General features: G+C 42.0%; 1 protein-coding gene across 1 annotated transcript in view; it reads right to left on the bottom strand.

Annotated features, from left to right (window-relative positions):
- Positions 1-2,756: 2,756 nt before the first annotated feature.
- EIF3A (eukaryotic translation initiation factor 3 subunit A) overlaps positions 2,757-19,464 on the bottom strand; it is a 29,197-nt gene continuing 12,489 nt past the window's right edge. Inside the window, exons 12-22 of the mRNA XM_063163116.1 lie at positions 17,407-17,754; positions 17,064-17,168; positions 15,207-15,320; positions 14,805-14,927; positions 13,924-14,077; positions 12,822-13,006; positions 10,888-10,976; positions 7,714-8,471; positions 5,891-6,065; positions 5,298-5,467; positions 2,757-4,022 (exon numbers count right to left, since the gene is read on the bottom strand). Coding sequence (XP_063019186.1) covers positions 3,781-4,022; positions 5,298-5,467; positions 5,891-6,065; positions 7,714-8,471; positions 10,888-10,976; positions 12,822-13,006; positions 13,924-14,077; positions 14,805-14,927; positions 15,207-15,320; positions 17,064-17,168; positions 17,407-17,754 — 2,463 coding nt within the window. The 3' untranslated portion in view covers positions 2,757-3,780. The remainder of the gene's footprint in view (positions 4,023-5,297; positions 5,468-5,890; positions 6,066-7,713; positions 8,472-10,887; positions 10,977-12,821; positions 13,007-13,923; positions 14,078-14,804; positions 14,928-15,206; positions 15,321-17,063; positions 17,169-17,406; positions 17,755-19,464) is intronic.

Here is a 19,464-nt window from a genome sequence, read left to right as displayed (position 1 = left end):
GAAACACCACTGCACCCTGCCAGTTCTCATAAATGTGGATTTTGTAAGTAAATATTAGTTTTTATAGGTAAAGCATTCTAGGTAAAGCTTAAATATGATGCCAGTTATGCCCCTCTTCTGCTGAGGACCCTGCTGGCCCTGCCCATGGGCTGGGTCAGTGTCTGGACTGCTCCTGGAGGGAAACAGCACTTGTCATACCTGACACTGCCCTGCTGGAGATTTGTTTTAATCCAGCAACATTTGCACCCATTCAAACAGCAGCAGCCTTAAGTTCTGCCTTCTAAACACAGCCTGTCACAGTTTGTGTTCTTCTAAGGTTCACTGAAAAATTTAGCTGTTTAAGGGAACGTGACTCAAACAAGGCAAAGATTGACACAGAACTCATTTGGCTTCATCAACGTTTTCAGGTAACCAAATTCTGTGTTCATGTTTAATGATGGCGGGAGATGGAGGTTTGAGCTGTTGGATTTGGTCAGCAGAGGTTTTTGATCACTGTCAGTATGGTGTCTAAGCAGATCAAGCAATAAAATAAACACCCTGGCATGCCTGCAAAGCTCACATCTCCCCAGCCTCTTGCCAAGCTGCCCAGCCCTGAAAATGTGACACTCACTGACAACATTGCCACAATCTCAAATAATGCAAATTAACAACACAGATTGGGAAGCAGCTTTAGCTGGTGCAGGGATGACTAACTCCCATGCCTGTGTGGAAGTGTCTTTGTGTGGATACAATTAAAACTGCAACTGAAGGTATAATCACTATTTACACATTATAAGGCTGCAGGAAGGCAAATGTTGTGATAAAAGGCTGAAAGGACCATCTGAGGAAGCACAGCCAGATGGTATCATTTCAGTTCCTGGGAGAATCAGAGGAAATCCTTGCAGAACATCTTTTTGAGGACATGCAGAAGACAACTGGGAACAGCCAGAATGGAATTACTGAGGGTAAGCCATGCCTGGCTCACCTGCCTTCTACAATAAAATATCTTTGTGGATGAGGGAAGGAGCACTGGATGTTCTTCATGTCAGCTTTAGCAAGGCTTTCAGCACTGTCTCACACACTGTCCTTGCACCCAGCTCAGCATGGAGCCCACCTAACAAAGGGGGCAGCAAACCTGGCTGGGTGTCTGGGCTCAGCACCGTGGGCAGGGCTGGAACCATCCTCCAGGCCTGGAGCAGCCACAGGATGGCACTGAGGTGGGACCCAGCTGGGACAGGGCTGCTGGCCAGGGGGATGGACAGGAGCCTGCTGACCTCAGGAGGGAGCAGGGCAGCCAAGCAAGGAGCCCTTGCAGTGCCAGGCTGGGGGCACAAACAGGGAAAAGGTGAGCAGGAGCCAGCAGAGCCCAGGCTGTCTGAGCTGGGCACTGAACTGTTCCCAGCCTGCAGAAGGGAAGAGTCCCCCTCAGTTCACCCCATCTTTCCTGTGTGCTCTTTGGGGTTCCATTCCCCCCACACAAGGACTCAGCCAAATTTGAGTTCAGCACAGTGTCCAGGGCTGGAGCACACAGCTGGGAGGAAAGGTGGAAGGGACAGGGCTTGTTCAGCCTGGAAAAAGGAATTGTTTTAGGGGAGACCTCACAGCAGTCTCCCATTTCCTACTAGGAAGTTATCTGGAAAATTCCAGCTTTTGCACAGTAGCACACAGTGAGCAGAGATACAGGGTAGAAGCCAAAAGAGAGAGGTCTAAACTTTTTGAGAGCCACAAAAATGACCAGAGAGCTGGAGCACCTCCCCAGTGAGGAAAGGCTGAGAGCTGAGGTTTTTCAGCCTGGAAAGCAGGCTCCAAAGAACCCTAACTGTTTGAAGGGGGCCTGCCTGTAAGAAGGATGGGCACAGATTTTTTGGCAGACTTTGTTGTGATAGGAAAAGGGGCAATGGTTTTAAACTGAAGGATGGTTGATTCAGATTAGATACAAGAAGTTTTTTAACAATGAGGGTGGAAAACAGTGGCACAGATTGCCCAGAGACAGGGTGGATGCCCCTTCCCTGGAAACACTGAAGCTCTGAGCAACATGACCTATTGAATATGTCCCTACTCATTGCAGCTGAGGGTTGGACTGCATGTCCTTTGAGCTCCCCTTCCACACCAAACCATTCTGTGACACTGATTTTTCACTCTGGAGCAGGCAAGCACTGGAAGAGGCTTCCCAGAACAGTTGTACAGTCCTCAGCCTCAGAGGTCTTCAAAACCACACTGGACAAACACAGTTGTTAGGACCACAGGCATTTCACAGCCAGCATTGTCCCCTTTAACAGCATCCAGTGACACAGAATGCAAGGACAGCAGGAGGTGGCTGAAGAACAGCAGCACCTCTACTCCAGATCCAGTAAGCACCATTACTGGGGGGCTGCCAGTCTCTAGTTCCATCATTTTTGGGACTGTATAAAGAACAAAAAATACTTTTCGGGTTTTTTTTTATGCTTAGAAAACACTACTTCTGAAGGAGTCCTGTGATTCAACCAGCAATGACAGGATCCAAAGACACAAAAATCAAGCCCTGAGAAGATGGCTCTGAGAACGAGGTTTTCCCAAGAAAACTACTGGCCCTGGATGACCCAGAAGAGGGCAGGAAAAGGACAAGAGGAGTAGTACAACTTCTGTTCACACACCAGGTTTCTCAGGGAGAAACTAGCCCAGGTGTTCTCACCTTCTTCAGCAGGTACAGAACAGGTCTGAGAACAGAAAATGGTTGTTCAATAGCTGCATCAACACATGGTGCAGGACTCACCAAAAAGTCAAGACACTGCAGCAGCTAATTCCTTAACTTGTTTATTTATCATTGAAGAAACACACAGCAGCAAGTTCTGTGTTGGCTTCAGTGTGACCAGATTGTTCCTTGTTGTTACTGCACCCCAGCTTTAAAGTCAACACAGCCATTACTACAAATCACTTTTTTGGAAAGGGAAAGAATTGACCCTGAAGACAAAGAATTGGGGGGAAAATTGAACAATTTCTCCAAAACCACACATTTTAAATATGACAATATTTATAAATCCTTGAAAGGCATGAATTATCCAGTAATGGAAAAAGCAGTTGTGATATTGGCAACAGAAAGTACATAGCCATATGCTTACCAAAACACAAATTGTAAAAGCTGCAAGTTTGATTTGTACACTGCAGCAGTGTGTACATTACTGGAACAATGACTGCAAAGTGGCCTCAGAGGCATTATGGATTCAAGTAAATCTACAGAAAATATCCCAGTGTAGCTAATTCACAATGTTTATTGTATTCAATTCAAATTTAAACAACTTACTGAATTTAGATAGTGATAGAATATCTCAGAAACAGCCTGCCCTCGAAAATACCTATGTAAAAGAGGGCTTTTCTACTTTTTGGCTAATTATGCAAATTCTTTTAGCTCTGCTTTTTCAATAATTCCACTGTGTGAACAGAGGCGTTTTCAGATGCGTGTCCTGTGACAATAATACCCCATTCCAAACTAAGAGAGACTAAAAATAAAAAGGGCAGCCTGTTTTTGGTGCAGAAGAGAAGCTGTACTGAAGACAGCTGTTGGGCTTGCTTCTTTTTATTTTAGCAACAAATGACCCATGAAATAAGCATCATTTGAAATCTCAAAACCTGGCATTCAATTTCCAACCTTCTGCTGTGAGTTTTGTGCATGATCAATCTATATGAGTAAGTAATTCATGCTTTCATGTTACCTCAAAACATTGGTTAAAGAATTCCAAATTCAGAATGTTTATAAGCACAAATATAATCTGTGGATTCCATCAAATCAAAGCTAAAACATCGGTTAAACTCTGTGATTCCCACTTAACGCCGTACAGTGGTCCACCCTTCTTCGTCTGTCTCGTTTTTAGTGCGGCGTGCGGGCTCACGCTCCTTCTCTGCTTTCCAGGATCCTTTCTCCTTCTCCCCATCCCTTTCCCTCTCTTTGGAAGCCGCTGGGGGAGCAGAGGTTGGAGGAGCAGCAGGAGCAGGGCCCGAGCGCCGCGGCGGTTCCCGCTCCTCGCCGCGCTCTTCCCTCCTGTCGTCGGCGCGCCGCCACGAGCTCACTGCGGGGAGGGGAGAAAGGAAAACAACTCAGTCACGCTGCAGCAGCAGCCTGCAAGAGCTCCAACAAACTGCCCCCACCCTGGCAGTGGGATTTACTGATCCTCAGCCCTGACAACAGGGAACACCATCACAATGGCCAAATACACGTTTTGATTTTATAGGAAAGTACAGCAGAACTACTCAAACCTCTTTTCAGGTTTGGGATTGTGGTGAGCAAGCCCAGTGTCATCTTAAAACACAGTAACTGCAGTAAGAATGTTCTACTGCTGTATGTGGCTTTATGGTGTACAAACATATTCCTATATTAGCAGAATTAAAATCACAAAAGTGCCTCCTTAGAAATGACTGAACCCTGAAAACAGAAAAATCCTGACTCAAAAACATCTGTGGAAAATGTTTAGGTGTTTGCTGTTATTGCAAGACAGGAAATTGCTATTAAGCCTACTGGAATCAGAGGTAAAATGGTACTGAATTACATGACTCCACTGGTAACAGCATCCACCACCCTTTACTGTATGAAAGACTGTTCATTTCCACCAAAAGGATGTGCCACCCCAGCTGTGTGTGAACAAAGCTATGGCAGATGCCAAGAAGTCGAATCCCATTAAAAAAAAATCTCCACACTGAGAACACTCTGCCGTTCTGTCAGCAGCACTCCTGTGTTGCCATGCTCTGTTCCAGCTTGCTCCCAAGGAGCACCCACATTTGGGGCAGAGACAAAATGAGATTCTGAAGGTAAGAATGTCAGAATTGGAACATGTGGTGGTCCCTCCAGGCTAAATGGATTTGCTGTTAGCGTATTTTTAGAACACAGCAAAAGATTAATAATTATATGAAATTAATACAGGTCTGTCATCAAAATTAATACTATTAATAGTGTAAAACCCTCATTCACAAATATTTCCGTCACATTTTAATGGTTTTAAGGAAAGGGTTTTAAGAAAAGGGTTTTAAGAAATTACTTTCTGGGATGTCTGTCTTGATAATCTGAACACAAGGACTACATACACCCAGAACACAATCCTATGAGAAGCGCGTACTTGCAATGTTATCCTCCTACTGTAGAAGTGAAATGCTACTAAGATGGAAAACAACACAATTAGAAATAGTTAAGATTCCCTGAAGAACTCCCTATTATGCCAAAGGTGCTGTTTATTATTTTGTTTATGGAAAGGCAGTTTAAAGACAGGCTGAAATCTATTCCCCTGGCAGTGTCAGGAAGAGGGAGGCTCTGTGCAGCATGCAGGACCTTGGGGACACTAAAGGGAACGTACGCTCTTCCCGGTCGGATCGCAGGGGGATCCCTCTCCTGAGGGGCGGCTCCCTGTCGTCACCACGCCGGTCCCTCATGTCACGGCCACCTCTGTCCCACTCCTCACGGCGACTCGAATCTCTCCAGCTGGAAGTTTCCTCAGCTGGCCCTCTCCTCCAACCGCCTTCATCCCTTTGGCCACACAGAACATAAAACAAAACGTTAGGATTTTTATCTCTGCTATGGAAAGGAGCGGTAATAAATCACAACACGGATATTTACAGACCTAGTGGGTGTATATTTAACATACTTCCAAAATTGGTTTTGTTTTCCTGGAGCCTAACATGGAATTCTCTTGATAAAAGGTTAAAATGAAAAATTTAAAAGCATTTTAAGCATTGTGGAATTCCTCCTGTAAACAGATATCATCCTAAAAATAACAAACCAAAAAGGCTCCAAAATGCCCCTATCCATTTGCTGCCCTAAAGTGCTTAGCTTCGCACAAACTAACCCTTGTTCCTTTCACTCAGCAATTCCACGTTATTTCTGTATCAGCAGAACCCTTTTTTCTTTTGGCAGAAACATTCTAGAAGTACTTAAACAGAGCAGTCAGACCTGGGACGCCTGAAACGATCGTCTCGATCAAAATCTCTCTCCCTGTCGAATTCCCGCTCCTTCTCGCCTTCATCCCGATCTTTGTCTCGATCCCATTCACGGTCTCCGGAAGGTCTGGAGTCTCGGGGAGGGCCCCAGCTGTCCTCACGAGCCTTCTCTCGTTCTCTCCACCCCCCTGGAAGAAAGAAACACAGTCAAAGGAGTTTGTGAGTGACCTCTGATCTCTCTTGTAGACAAAGAACCCTTTACTTCCGTCACAGAAACTGGTTCTTCAAGTTCTGACTCCTGAAGATGCAACTCAAGATGTTTGTAGGAAGCTTGCACATGGGAGGCACAGAGAAAACACTGTGCAAGCAGCTAAATGTTAAGTCAGTAATGCACAGGGCTGCAATTCAGCAGAGCTGGCTGCACCCTGCAGCTTTCAGCCAGAAACCACAAGGGTCTGGTGCAAAACAAGTGCAAGAAGAAGCAGAGGGTGTAGCCCAGACAGCAGATTCCTTTGTGAAAATCCACAAGTGAGGAGATTTTAAGGAAGCAGATTTTTAAAGGACTTACTGCTTTTTAAAGCACTAATTTAAAATGTGACTTTTGTTACCATCCACTTAACACAGTGCACCCTGCAGTACTGCTCAGTTATTTATGAATGGGAGTTCTTTATTATGTAGCTTGCTTAGGCTTTAAATAGGAAAAACTGGAGTGCAAGTTTTGATATTTATAGTAAGTATTCTAAAGGTTTGGATTATATGATTAGTGTTTATGAAAGCTGACATGGTGCCTGCCAATACATAAGTGAAAAGAACCAGGAAATCAAAATATCTAACATTCAGATGTTATCAACAGTTCTGAAAAAAATCAGAAACAGCTCTAGACACCATCAATGACACTTAAGAACAGAAATAAACAACACAAGAACAGGATCATTCAGATTTTAAGGGACCTCAAAAGGTCATCTAATCCAAGCTCTGCTCTTAACAGGACTCTCAGTAAGAGTTAAAAACAAAAAGGGAATGTTAAAAACTTTTATCTCTGCACACACAGGAAGGGCTTATCAAAACCACACCCACTTGAATGAAGTATCAAAATCTTCCTTTAGAAGGAGATTAACTTCAGACACATGGAAGTGGCAGGGAAAGAGTCCAAGGTGTGCTAATCTAGTGAGAATGCTCCCAGCAGAGCATTCAACTTGTATATTTTGTTTTTGCACACAGGGAGGTGACCAGTGTTAAGTGTGACCATCACAAATCTTCCACGCAAGCAATTTTTTTTTAACTTCAACTAAATGAAAAGGTTTAATTATGGTAAGTGGAGGAGTGTGTAGCCATGATATTTTATGGAAAATCCTTTCCTTAGGATTTTCCCTCCTGAGAAGCTGGGAGGCCTCAGGAACAAAATGTAAACATTGATTATCTGCTGCTGTGGAATGCAACAGGTGGATCTGTTTGGTCTCGTGTGGTTGTTTCTAATTAATGACCAATCATAGTGAGCTGGCTCAGACTCTCTGTCCGAGACACAAGCTTTTGTTATCATTCTTTCTTTTTCTGTTCTTAGCCAGCCTTCTGATGAAAACCTTTCTTCTATTCTTTTAGTAGAGTTTTAATATAATATATATAAAATAATAAATCAAGCCTTCTGAAACATGGAGTCAGATCCTTGTTTCTTGCCTCATCCTAAGATCCCTGTGAACACCGTCACAGGAGTGTCCATATAAGCCAAATTGATCCAGATGTTTTCAGAGCTGATTCTCCCACCTCTGGTACCAAGTATATTACGTTCACTATCTGTGAGGATACTCTGGAGGGAGGATTATTGTTTTTAAGTTTTACCTGGTTTACCAAACGGTCTCCAAGGGCCTGGCCTGGAGTCCTCACCGCCACGCCACGGGCCCCTGTCATCGTCTCTCCTGGAGAGCCTGTCATCGTCCGCGTTGCGCCAGGGCCCCCTGTCCTCATCCCGCCGGGCCATCCTGTCGTCATCCAGCCCGCGCCGGGGCCCCCTGTCGTCATCTGCAGCCCTCCAGCTGCCCCTGTCATCATCCAGGGCACGCCTGGGGGGCCTGTCCTCATCCAGGGCACGTCTAGGGGGCCTGTCATCATCCAGCCCGCGCCGCGGCCCTCTGTCGTCGTCCGCCGCGCGCCAGCTGCCTCTGTCATCGTCCAAGCCGCGCCGGGGGGGCCTGTCGTCATCCAGGGCACGTCTGGGTGGTCTGTCATCATCCAGGACACGTCTGGGGGGCCTGTCATCATCCAGGGCACGTCTGGGGGGCCTGTCATCATCCAGGGCACGTCTGGGACCTCTGTCGTCATCTGCAGCTCGCCAGCTTCCTCTGTCATCATCCAAACCACGGCGGGGCGGCCTGTCCTCGTCCAAGCCACGTCTGGGGGGCCTGTCCTCGTCCCCTTCTCGCCTCGGGGGCCTGTCCTCGTCCCCTTCCCGTCTAGGTGGCCTGTCCTCTGCTGACTCTGGAGGACGCTCCTTGTCATCTGCAGGACCACGCCTGGGCAGATCGTCCCCTCGCCGGGGCAGGTCGTCCCCGCGGCGGAACGGTCGGTCATCGTCTCGCGGATCTCCTCGACGCCAGTCTCTGCAAAACCACAGGGAACGAGTGAGAAGTGGAGGGTGACATCCAGGAAAGCTTTCCATCAACAGCAGCAAACCCCTCAAAGCCATTTCTGACTGCACCCACTTGATGAGTGGCTCCAAACACAAAGTGTGCAGTTTCAAATGCACCTTTTAACGCCCTTCACTGCCACAGGAAAGCGGCAGGTCACTGTCCCTACAGCTCCAGTAAAGTCTCAGCAGTTCATCACCTCCTTTCAAACTACAGTTTGGACAGTCCCCTGTTGGTTATCTGCTGCAACACCACAGAGAAGAGGGCTTGCTTCTACACCAAACCTAATTTGGCAAACTTGACCTAAGTCTGAAAGAATCAATACTAAAAAATCCCACAACCATCAATTCAGTATCCCTCTCTCCAAGCACTTGCCAACCTACACACCATTAAGTCTGCTGTCTACAAGATTTTAAACATATATTTAGACCATAAACCCTGTTTTTGTCACCAAATTAATTTATTTCAGGAAATTAAGCTTCCTCAGAAATAAAAGAAAAAAACCCCAAAAAACCAAGAAGTAGAACATCACAGAAATGTACTGGTACCTGCTTCTTGGCAGGAGAAGAGAAGCTGCACTGGGGTTGAATCTCGGGGATTTAAAAAAAATAAAACCCAAATCAAAACACAACAGAAAGAACACCCCAAGGTTTAGAAATCCACTATGCTACTAAAATGTAAACAAAAAACTAGCAATGACTTGCTACAAAACAGCAGATGTAGGACTTGAAGAGGTGAGAACAAAGAGACAACAGTTTGTGACAACTCAAGAGTCTTGAGAATTTTGAGGAATAGCAAGCAGTGCATTTCCTGGGTTTGCAAGAATAAGGGAGAATGCAATTATCATTGATCTGTGAGGTAAAAACCAAGACATGGAGATTGTTAATTTCCATTTAGACTCAAATTGGATAATCTTCCCCTTTGAAAAATCCGATTATTTTACCATAAAAGACATGTGGAAGAATGGTTATAATGTTTATCAGATGAACAAGTATTTAATTCATTCAGATACTGTCTCAGTGTCTTAGGATTTTAAAATCTAATTTTAAACTATTACTTTTAAACTACCTCTGCTCTAATCCATCTCTTGGAAAGTTGAATGAGAAATGACTAAGACAAGCTGCATCACTCTGTGTGGAAAAAACCAAATCTATTGAAGCATACAAATAAAATCAAACACTTCACAAAATCACAGAATGGTTTGGGTTGGAAGAGACCTTGAAGATCATCTCATTTCACCCCCTGCCATGGGCAGGGACACCTTCCACTGTCCCAGGTTGCTCCAAGCCCTGTCCAACCTGGCCTGGAACATTTCCAAGGATGGGGCACCACAGCTTATGCAATATATTTGTAGTGAAAGGCTTCACCCAGCAGTTTCATCCAATTGTTAGATTCTGCAGTTCATGACAAAGTGGATCACTACCAAGAATGGCAACACAGCTTTTAAGGAAAGATGGAATTCCATTTTGTTTATAGAGATCATGCCCTTCTAAAACATTATAAGAAATTACTAGAGAGAGAAAGAGTCAATAAACTTGCTTCCACTGGAGTCAGAGCAAGCAGTAATGGATTTAAATTGCTGTACTGGAAATTAGGGTTAGACATTTACAAAAATCTATCTACCTGCAAGGCTAATTAAACAATAAAACATACTGCCAATTGGAATCAGCAGTGTTATCTCCATCAGCACAGGCTTTTAAGAACAACTAGATGTGCACCATCAGAAATATTTTTAGCTACAGTTCATCCTGATGTGAAGCAGAAAAACAGACAAATGTTAAAAATCTTGTTTTCTACAACTGTATAAACAGTTTTCATTATTAGTGAACATATCCACAATAAATGTTAACAAGTGTGGATTTTTAAAATATTTTTGAAGTTCAAAGTACATTCATAATATTCTTCCTTCAGAAATCTATCCCTCCCTGTTCAATACAGCTCTTCAGAACTTAGTTTAATTTATGGCATGTGTTTTCTGCTCTGGGAGTTGCACAGTTACTATCAATTTTCTAAATGGAAAATCTCAGAATTTCATCATCCAGGAACACTGTACTTGCTTGTCATTCTTCTCCATTCTGTATTTACAGAACTGACACCAATGTTTGAGTGGGAGAGAAGTTGTTAATTTAAAAAGGAATCCAAGGAAGCAAATTGTTTATCACACACAGAAGGTGTCTGCTTGCCTTCACATATCTAGGAATGTTATCTGAGCATGGTTCCAAGATAAAACCTCTCTCTCATTCCAAGATCCTTACAAAGCAACTTTTTAATAGAAGGTAACTTTCAGAGATGCAGAGGCATGAGATATGACTCAGTTAATGCAGCTTTAGCACCAAAATGGAAACTTCCATTGATCCAATGTAACTGGGGCTTGGTAAGCCCTGATTACCTCTCCACTGGTGCTCGACGCCATTCAGATTCCGGCTCCCCTCCTCTTCTCCAGGAGCTTTCTGACTCCCTGTCACCCCAACGAGATTCCTGCATGCCAAGAGAAATTAGGAACATTCTCTTTAAATGTGTAAAACTAAGATTTTCAACATATAATTCACTCTTGAGCATGTTATGTCATAAAAACTCACTTGCCACACTGCAGAACACAGAACTATTACGAGTTTTGAGTAACTAAAGTGTGGCTTGAACTGACTTTATTGTTTCTGCTGTAGTTCAAACAAACATGGTTGCCCTTGTGCCTCACACTTCACAGGCAGGGAAGGATATATGCAAATACACTAAAAAGTTTATGAGAAGTGTATGAACAATTGAACAACAGCTACAGTCAGCCACAGCCACTACCTGTTGACACAAAAGAGATATTTTAACAGTTAAACTTTTCCTGGGCCTTTATAGGAATGAACTTAAGGACAACAGGAATGAACTTAAGTAATTATTTGCTTTTGTGCTTTCTGATCTCATCAGGAAATGTAACTGAATACACTGAAAGCTCTCTGTGGCAAGAACAATTTTGTTCCCACTACTCAGCGCACAGAAGAGATGAGGTATTAGTGATTCCCACAGGTTGCAAGGCAGAGCAATAATCAATCTGTATTTTTTAAAAATAAAGTGTCTCTCTCCATTGCCAGACAAATCATTTAAATGGATTTTTATGCCTTAATTCCGGAACTAGTTATCCAAACCATCCTAAATACCTGATTTCACATAATCACACAACCTCTTTATAAAAAGGGTATTCCAGTTTTAAACCCCTCTTTGAAAAGTGCTTTCATTTATCAATACAGCTTAACCAAGATCTTGTATATCCACTACTTTGTCTCCTTAAATTCTTTTGAAATTACTCCAAAAACCAACAGTGTGCAAAGAATCCCAAAACTGCAAATGGAATTTCTGGAGTGGTACAGGGATCTCTCTCAGAACCTGAGGCAGCTTTTCCATGTAATCAAGTGCCCAAGACCTCTTATGTGAAAAATACCCATCATGATTATTTACTTGACAGACTGTCAAAACAATTTATACAAGCTGATAACTTATCTTCATAGTGTTCCTCAATGAAATATGTATTAAACAAAGAGAAAGGCTGTGGGGGATGAAATTTAAAACTAGTTCTCTTGAAAGGTAAGCTCTAAAAAAGTGGGAGTGTAGAAGGCTTATGGAACTTAGCTGCATTCTTTTAAACCATTAAACATTTCCAAATAATTTTGTTGTTTTATTTCCTGTTGGGTTGGGTAACACATTCTCCCAACCAAAGTTATATTTGTAAAGAGAAAGTTGCACACACATCTTGGTTTTATGTTATTGCATATTTCTTATAAAATATAAAACTATGCTTTTATGTTTAATCTGGGGGGAATTTTCCTTCAATATCCACTTGAATTTCTGACTTTTGCATGAGTTGTTGCACTTGCTTCCAACAGTTTTCCTTCTTTTTGCATTAAAGAAAATTTTGTCCAATATTCATTTTAGTCTTTAGTTTTTAAACAGCTTGGATATCTTAGTTTCAAGGTAATTTCTTTATTTTACTTTATTGCTAAACTAGAGATTCCAGATCCTGATGGTGAGCTGAAACTAATTGACAGTAATTTAATTATTCATTTTAGTCTTTATTAATTTAGTTTTTAAACAGCTTGGATATCTTAGTTTCCAAGTGATTTCTTTATTTTACTTTATTGCTAAACTAGAGTTTCCAGATCTTGATGGTGAGCTGAAACTAAGTGACAGTAATTTAACTATTAAATTAGCCACTCACATTATAACTTAAGAAATACATAAATAAACTAACCTATGACTTTGCAATGCTGACACCTTATTTCAAATAAACTACTGAAGAAGGAGCAGTCAGAAAGAAACAAACCTGCAGGAATTACCCACCTTCCTTGAGAATGGGTCATCCAGCCCTCTCCTCTCCTCCTCTCGGCGGCGCTCTCTCTCCTCGATCTCCATTTCTCTCTGCCGTTTTTTCTTCTCCAGCTCCTCCAGTTTCTTGACCCTCTCCTGGTACTCCCGCTGCTCCTGCTCGCGCTTCTCGCGCTCGATGCGCTCCTTCTCCTCGCGCTCTGCACAGTTGGAGACACACAGACAACTTGTTACCCACACAAATTCCATTGCTTTGCTGTATCCACAGAGGGGCTCCACAACACAATCTCTCCCCTTGGAGTCTATAAAAAATAAACACTTAAAAATACAAGCATTTTGTGTGATGTGTTTAGCTAACCACAGAACGTGTTTTCTGCAAGTCGTCTAACTCAAAAGCAATAGGAAAAGATAGATCCATTAATGAGACATCTTGAACAATTAGCAAGGAAGAAGTTCCAATACCTGTATGTTAATTCAAGGTACATACTCTAACTGTAGCAACCAAGACATCAGCAACTACCTCAAACATAGCAGAGAATCCCTCCTTTAGAAAAAGTCAAACAAAAAAAAATCAGCTAAGAGTGTCAGAAATTTGATATTCATGGCCGCTTCTGGTTTTGTTTGTTTTTTTAAATACTGCATTGTGATGAGCTCTGAAGCATAAAATCTTCAACCTCCAACTGACAAATAGGGCCGAAATTCATCCTGCAGTTTGCCAATCACATCTTCTCCTCTAAAGTCCTGAAACAGGCTGTTAGACACAACAATTCACAAAGAAGGATATGAGTAGTTTATAATTTTGGAGCTCTTGATCTGACACCAATGTTCTTTTCTCTTTAAGATGTACACAAACAAGTGGCCAGAACTCTAACTATAGGCTAAAATCAAAGACTCATTTTTTCATTAGCCTCCCTTACTTTATCTCCTCCTTCACTCACGTCTAGGAGCTACAAAGCTTTACCTTCCTGTCTGTGCTGCACAGGTAAGCAAGGAAGGTGCAACAACTGGAAGTTGGAAAGACTTTCTCCAAACTCGTGAAACAGGAAAACCAGACACTAGCTGTGTTACAAAATGGGAAGGCTCAAGGATGCAAAGGATGAAGGATTCTCAATGCCACCTTTAAGCAGCTGCTCCTCCCGTAGCCTTTGCTCCTCCTCCTCCTTCTCCCTGTAGTAAGTGATGCGTCTCTCCTCTTTGCGCTGCTTCTTGCGTTCCTCCAGACGGTTCCGCCGCTCCTCTGCCAAGCGCTCCTGGAACTGCTTCAGTTTATCCTGAAATGCCAACAAACACCTCAGAACACCACACTGTAATGTCTGAGAGCTAGGCAGTTACACAATTGGTAAATAAAGCTACACAGAAACTCAGAACAACTGCAACGTTAATTTTGTTCCATTGAAAAATGAGCTGTTTGGCATGCCAAACCCTTCTGTAGTTGATTTTGTATAAAAGAATATACTCTAGCATAGAAGAAAGACACAAACAAATCATCATGTACAGTATTAGTCCTGCTTTTTCAGAAAGGAATTGCCTAAATAATAATTTATCTGTACCCAAAACACATTACCCAAAATTTTCCCTATTATTGCAAAGAATCATATGCAGTTACTAATTTATATTAACATAACACCTCTTCTGCTTTTTTTTTTTGGTAAAGCCAGTTTTTACTGCCACATAGCCAAATACTCAAAGCTATAAACAGGCAGATAGAGCTGCCTGCCTATATGACACCCAGTGATCCCTTACTAATAGCTGTACTGAAATAAATATTTACCCCTCTTTTATTTTCCATATAAGCTATTGAAGAAACTGTCAAAAATTTTAAGTGATACTACCTAGGAACAGGTGCAAGGAATTCAATTTAAAAGTCAAAGCAGAAAATAAGCAATTCCACAGTTCTGAACCATTTTAAATACTAATTTGTTTCTAGTTTGATGAAGAATCAGTTTTAGCTCCTCACTTTAGGGGTGTACTTTGTTAGTAATGCCACATCTCATGTACCTCATAAACTGTTCGTCGTGATGCCTTAAGCCTGGCTTCAAATAAATCTCTATCCTCCAACATCCTGGAGAGTCTGCTCTTGTGCTCAAGGGCTTTCTCACGCTCCAGCTGCAGGGTGGTAATCTGAAAACAGAAAATATACAAAGTATAACTTCACTATACATTTGGATTCAATCTACCCCAGCCACTAGAAGGTGAAATTTTCTCTTCCTCATTCAAAGCAAAGACAGAAGAAATTGCTGTCCACTAAAACAGTGAAATCACAAAGCTAACAATTTGTGAATTTGTGTAAAGACTTCAATCTTTCATTTTTGGAAAAAGCTGGGAAAAGAAAACAGTGCAAATCCCACTGTTTTTCATGCATTGCTAATGCACTTTATCAACTGAACAAAAAATTCTTACCCTTTCTTCTTCCTGTTGCTCCCACAGCTCCATATCATGCACTCTTTGTTCCTCATAGGCAGTCTTTATTAATGGAATTTCTTCCAAGCGCTTCGCTCTCTCAAAGTAGTCAATCTGAATAAAAATAACACACCTTTAGTGTGAGATAATGCACACATAAACCCCTGATTTCTGGAGACTTCTCCAATATAGCTGATATGTTATGGCAATATAGCAAAAACCACACTGGACCATCTAAGGTCAGCCTAACCAAGAACCTGCCTCTACCACTGCAACTAAGTGTACTCCCAGGCAAGGATGCAGGAATGGAGACAGGCACATCAAATTCTCTCTCAGCATCATCCATTTTCAGCTCCCAGCATTTCCTGTGTTGAAAGCATTTTTATATTTTAAACAGTGGGATTCCTCTCTTGTCCTGAGCTCAAAGCTTTTCATATACAACAATGTACTTTGGAAAGAACTCCTGCATGCCTGTGGCTCACAGCATGAAGATCAAACTTCTACCTACAAACAGCTCTGAACACAGCTCCTGCTGGCTTCATTTGATGCTTCTCACTCCACTACCTGTTGCAGGCAGTGCAAGAACAATTGCTCCCACCAGCAGCTCTTACAACAGGTACACTCTTACAGACTGGCACCACATCCTCTCTTTAGAAATCTGACAGAGGGGAACTATTTTACACAGACAATATCCCCACAGAAGTAAATCTGCATCATTGATAATTCTTGTTGGCCTACTGACAAACTTTCAGTTCAGCCACATCCTTTTAGACAAAGAGACCAGAACTGCAGACAGTGCTCAAAATGCAGAGGCACCAAGTTCTCACTGCTGGCAAAGAATGTTAAGTTTGAAGTCCATCATTTAATATGCAAAGCCAAAGGGAGAGGGATTCTTTCCCTAGCTTTCCCTCTATGAAGTTTCTTAATCTATCTAACCAGAACATAATTCAAAGACTTCCTTTGGTCACACTACTAAGTTGGGGGTTTTTGTGAAGAGCTTTGGAAAAAGCTTTTTTTTGAAATCCAACTTAGTTGCACCCATCAGATCAGCCTTGGTCATGTTTGCCTTGACAGCTTCAGAGAACTCTAAGAGGAAGCCCTTGCTAACATTCCTTTCATAGAAGCTGTGCTGACTTTCCCAGGTAGATCACATTCACTCAGGTGACTACTAATTCTACTGGTAATGTATTTTCTGCTCCTCTGTCCAGTGTAAGCAACAGCTCTGCAGGCCTGCAGTGTCCAAGATCCTCACTGGAACCTTTTTAACTAACCTGCCACTTTCTACTTGCCATTTTTCTTTAAACCAGTTTTAAGTGACCCAAGTCACCAACTGTACCACAGAACCCCTGTTTCATTCCTGAATAGAGCAGGAAGCCCTGGCTGAGTTTCACCTTGCCCAGGTGATGTGTTTCTATTTATTACTACACATTTCTCACACTTTTATAGCTACCCACGTTTCAGACAGATCCTTTTCTGCCATCTAGGAGGGCTCTAGCAGTGGAGTTTCCTCTCTTTCAGTGAGGACTAACATCATTCATTAATTTTGTTTCTCCGTCATGGGCTCCCCTTCTCTGAACATTTAACCTGTTCTGAACATTTTTTAATTACAAGTCTTCCCAACTAAGACTCAGTTCACATCCAGTTTAAGGATTCTTGTTCAAATTAACTCCATTAATCAGAACAGTAAATTTTGCACCAAAATCAGAGACCCAATTGGTATATAACACATTTACCTTTCTTGAGTTTCAAACATTTCCAACACCAGTATTATATATGTGTGTATGCACATATATGTATCAACACAGATCACATTCACTAAAAAACTGTATGGACATTTTTACCCTTCCTACTTTGTACCTTTTTCTCCTGATTCTTCAGTCGTTCCTGAAGTTCCTTCTTTTCTTTTTCCAGCTGTTCCACTTGTTTAGCCATAATAAAGTCAGGATCCAACTCTTCAAGATCCTACAACCAAGTAAAGTTATCAATATAAAAAGGAGACAAAACTCCCACAAAAGGTGGTCTTTATTCCCTCAAGTAAAAATGGTCCTATCCAAACCCAGAACTAAAGTTTACTTAATTGTCTCATTTTTAGGAGAGACTGTAAGACTAGTTGCAGTACAAACCTATGAAACTCAGGTAGCCCAGCAATGTAATACTGAAATAACAAAATAACTCCCCACTGCAACAATAAATCCCCTACCTCAATATCAATATCTTTAAACGCTTTGGCTCCCAGTTCAGTCTTCTTGATCTGCTCCAAGCGCTCCCGAACAGTTTTCTTTTTGATCTGCTCATGCTCCTGCAGGATCCTCTCCTTCTCCCTCTCCTTTGCCTCCTGGCGCAGCCTCTCCTCCTCAGCTTTCCTCACTTTCTGCAGTTCTGCTTCCCTTTGTTCCAGCTCCTCCTTTTCTCTCTGGATGTTCAAACTTTCCAGGCGCTCCTTCCTCTCCTCTATGGTCTGACGGCGTGCGAGGATACGCTGGTGCTCCTTCCTGGAGTTCTTCAGGAAGGCAGTGACTGCCAGCTGATGCTGCTCTTCCTTCTCTTGCTGGATTGAAATTGAGAATAAGACAATGATGTAAACAGTCCTTCTTTGAAAAGGCAGTAAGCAAAGCAAGTGCTTCTCAAGGAAAAACGCAAAGTTAATTCTATTCTCCCCAACTTGCCAACTGAATGGAAGTACAGCTGTGGTGGCAAATCTAAGCAATCACTCATCCAAGTGGCATCCCAGGCAGTGCCAACTGCCCAGAACCACGTGCACATGGAGAAAGCTGTCTGTAAAACACAATATTCTGCAACATGGTTTGGGTATCACAATTTGGCATTTTCTGTCCAAAAATACTGTACACCCAGATGTTATTGATATTGAAATCTCTGACTGGAATGGGTGTGTGGGCCAATCTTGTTTGTCTCTATGTTTACAAACATATCACCACATGGACTGTATTTCACCAAAGCTGCTCTTTTCAATTTTGTTATTTTCCAAACACACCAATAGAAGAAAAATGTATCCTAATTAACACAAAACACTATCAGTGAGATGATTAAAAAGCTAGTCAATGACTTAAACATTATATTTAAAAGCATTTTCATTACCTTATAAAAACCACTAGGCTACTAGACACTAGAACACAGACTGCTGTATAAGCAGCCTTCCCACCCCCAGCACTGCCCAGAGCACCCCACAGTTCTTGCTGGACATTCATGCTGTACACACAAGGAGGTGTCACTGTGCCAGCTCAGGGAGCTGCCCATTTCCATGAGTCCAGCCAAGCATTCAGCCCAAATCAGCTCCCACACTCCCCCAGCCATGCTACTCCTGAAATGTGAGCACACACAGGGTATTTTTAGTAACCTGTCACTTCTAGGGCACTCAGCAAAAACACTGAAACATCCCTACTTTGCTGCAGATTTGCACACATTCAAAGCTAATTGGAGGGGCCAGAAACACCAAAGTAAAAAGCTTTAGACAAATTTAATGGCTTTGTGAATTATTAGAAATGTGACAAATTAAAAGCTTTTAAGCAACTGACAAAAATGGAAGGTTTTGACCTGAATAGTGAAGGAAAAAAAGGATATCAACTTGTTCTGTAGCTTCTCTAACATCACAGATTGATATTAACCTTGATACTGTTCTCCAATTTTACAAGTGTAATGACCACTAATGAGTTAAATGAGGAGGATTTATGTTTAATTCAGGTACTAACTGTACTTACATGTCAAGTCCAAGACTAATTGCCATTTCTATCCACAAATGTATAGTTAAAGCATGTTTTTTCTTTCAAAATAAAAATCTAATACCCATCACAAATCAAATATTTTTAAGGGAAAACCCATATAAAAATATTTTTATCTTAAACACTATAAAATCACTAACGTATGTTCAAGCTAACATAATAAAGTGAGCATTGGGTGCCATGATACAGTTCTATGTTCTGCATTTAGTTTTTAAGAATATCACTTAGTATTTCAATCTGTAGAGAATCTAACATAGACATGTTGCTAAAAGCCTTTTTTCCCTATGGAACAAATATCTAATTTGTCAGCTATGAAATCTTTCATAAACCTGAAACAAATGAAAAAATTACCACTGCTCTAGTAAAAGAAGTGAAGGTTTAATTTGCCACGATCAAAGCATGTTGGAAATCTGAGACTGATTTACACCTTGCTGCTACAGAGCACTGGAAAACCTGAAATGTGAGTCTGACCTTGAAGCCAAGAGTCCCAGGGAGGAGGAAAAGAAGTGACAAAGACAGGT

This window comes from Melospiza melodia, chromosome 9, assembly GCF_035770615.1.
Source record: "Melospiza melodia melodia isolate bMelMel2 chromosome 9, bMelMel2.pri, whole genome shotgun sequence".
NCBI classification, from domain to species: Eukaryota; Metazoa; Chordata; class Aves; order Passeriformes; family Passerellidae; genus Melospiza; species Melospiza melodia.
The sequence above is the reverse complement of the archived record's forward strand: the minus strand, read 5'-3'. Positions and strand labels throughout refer to the sequence as shown.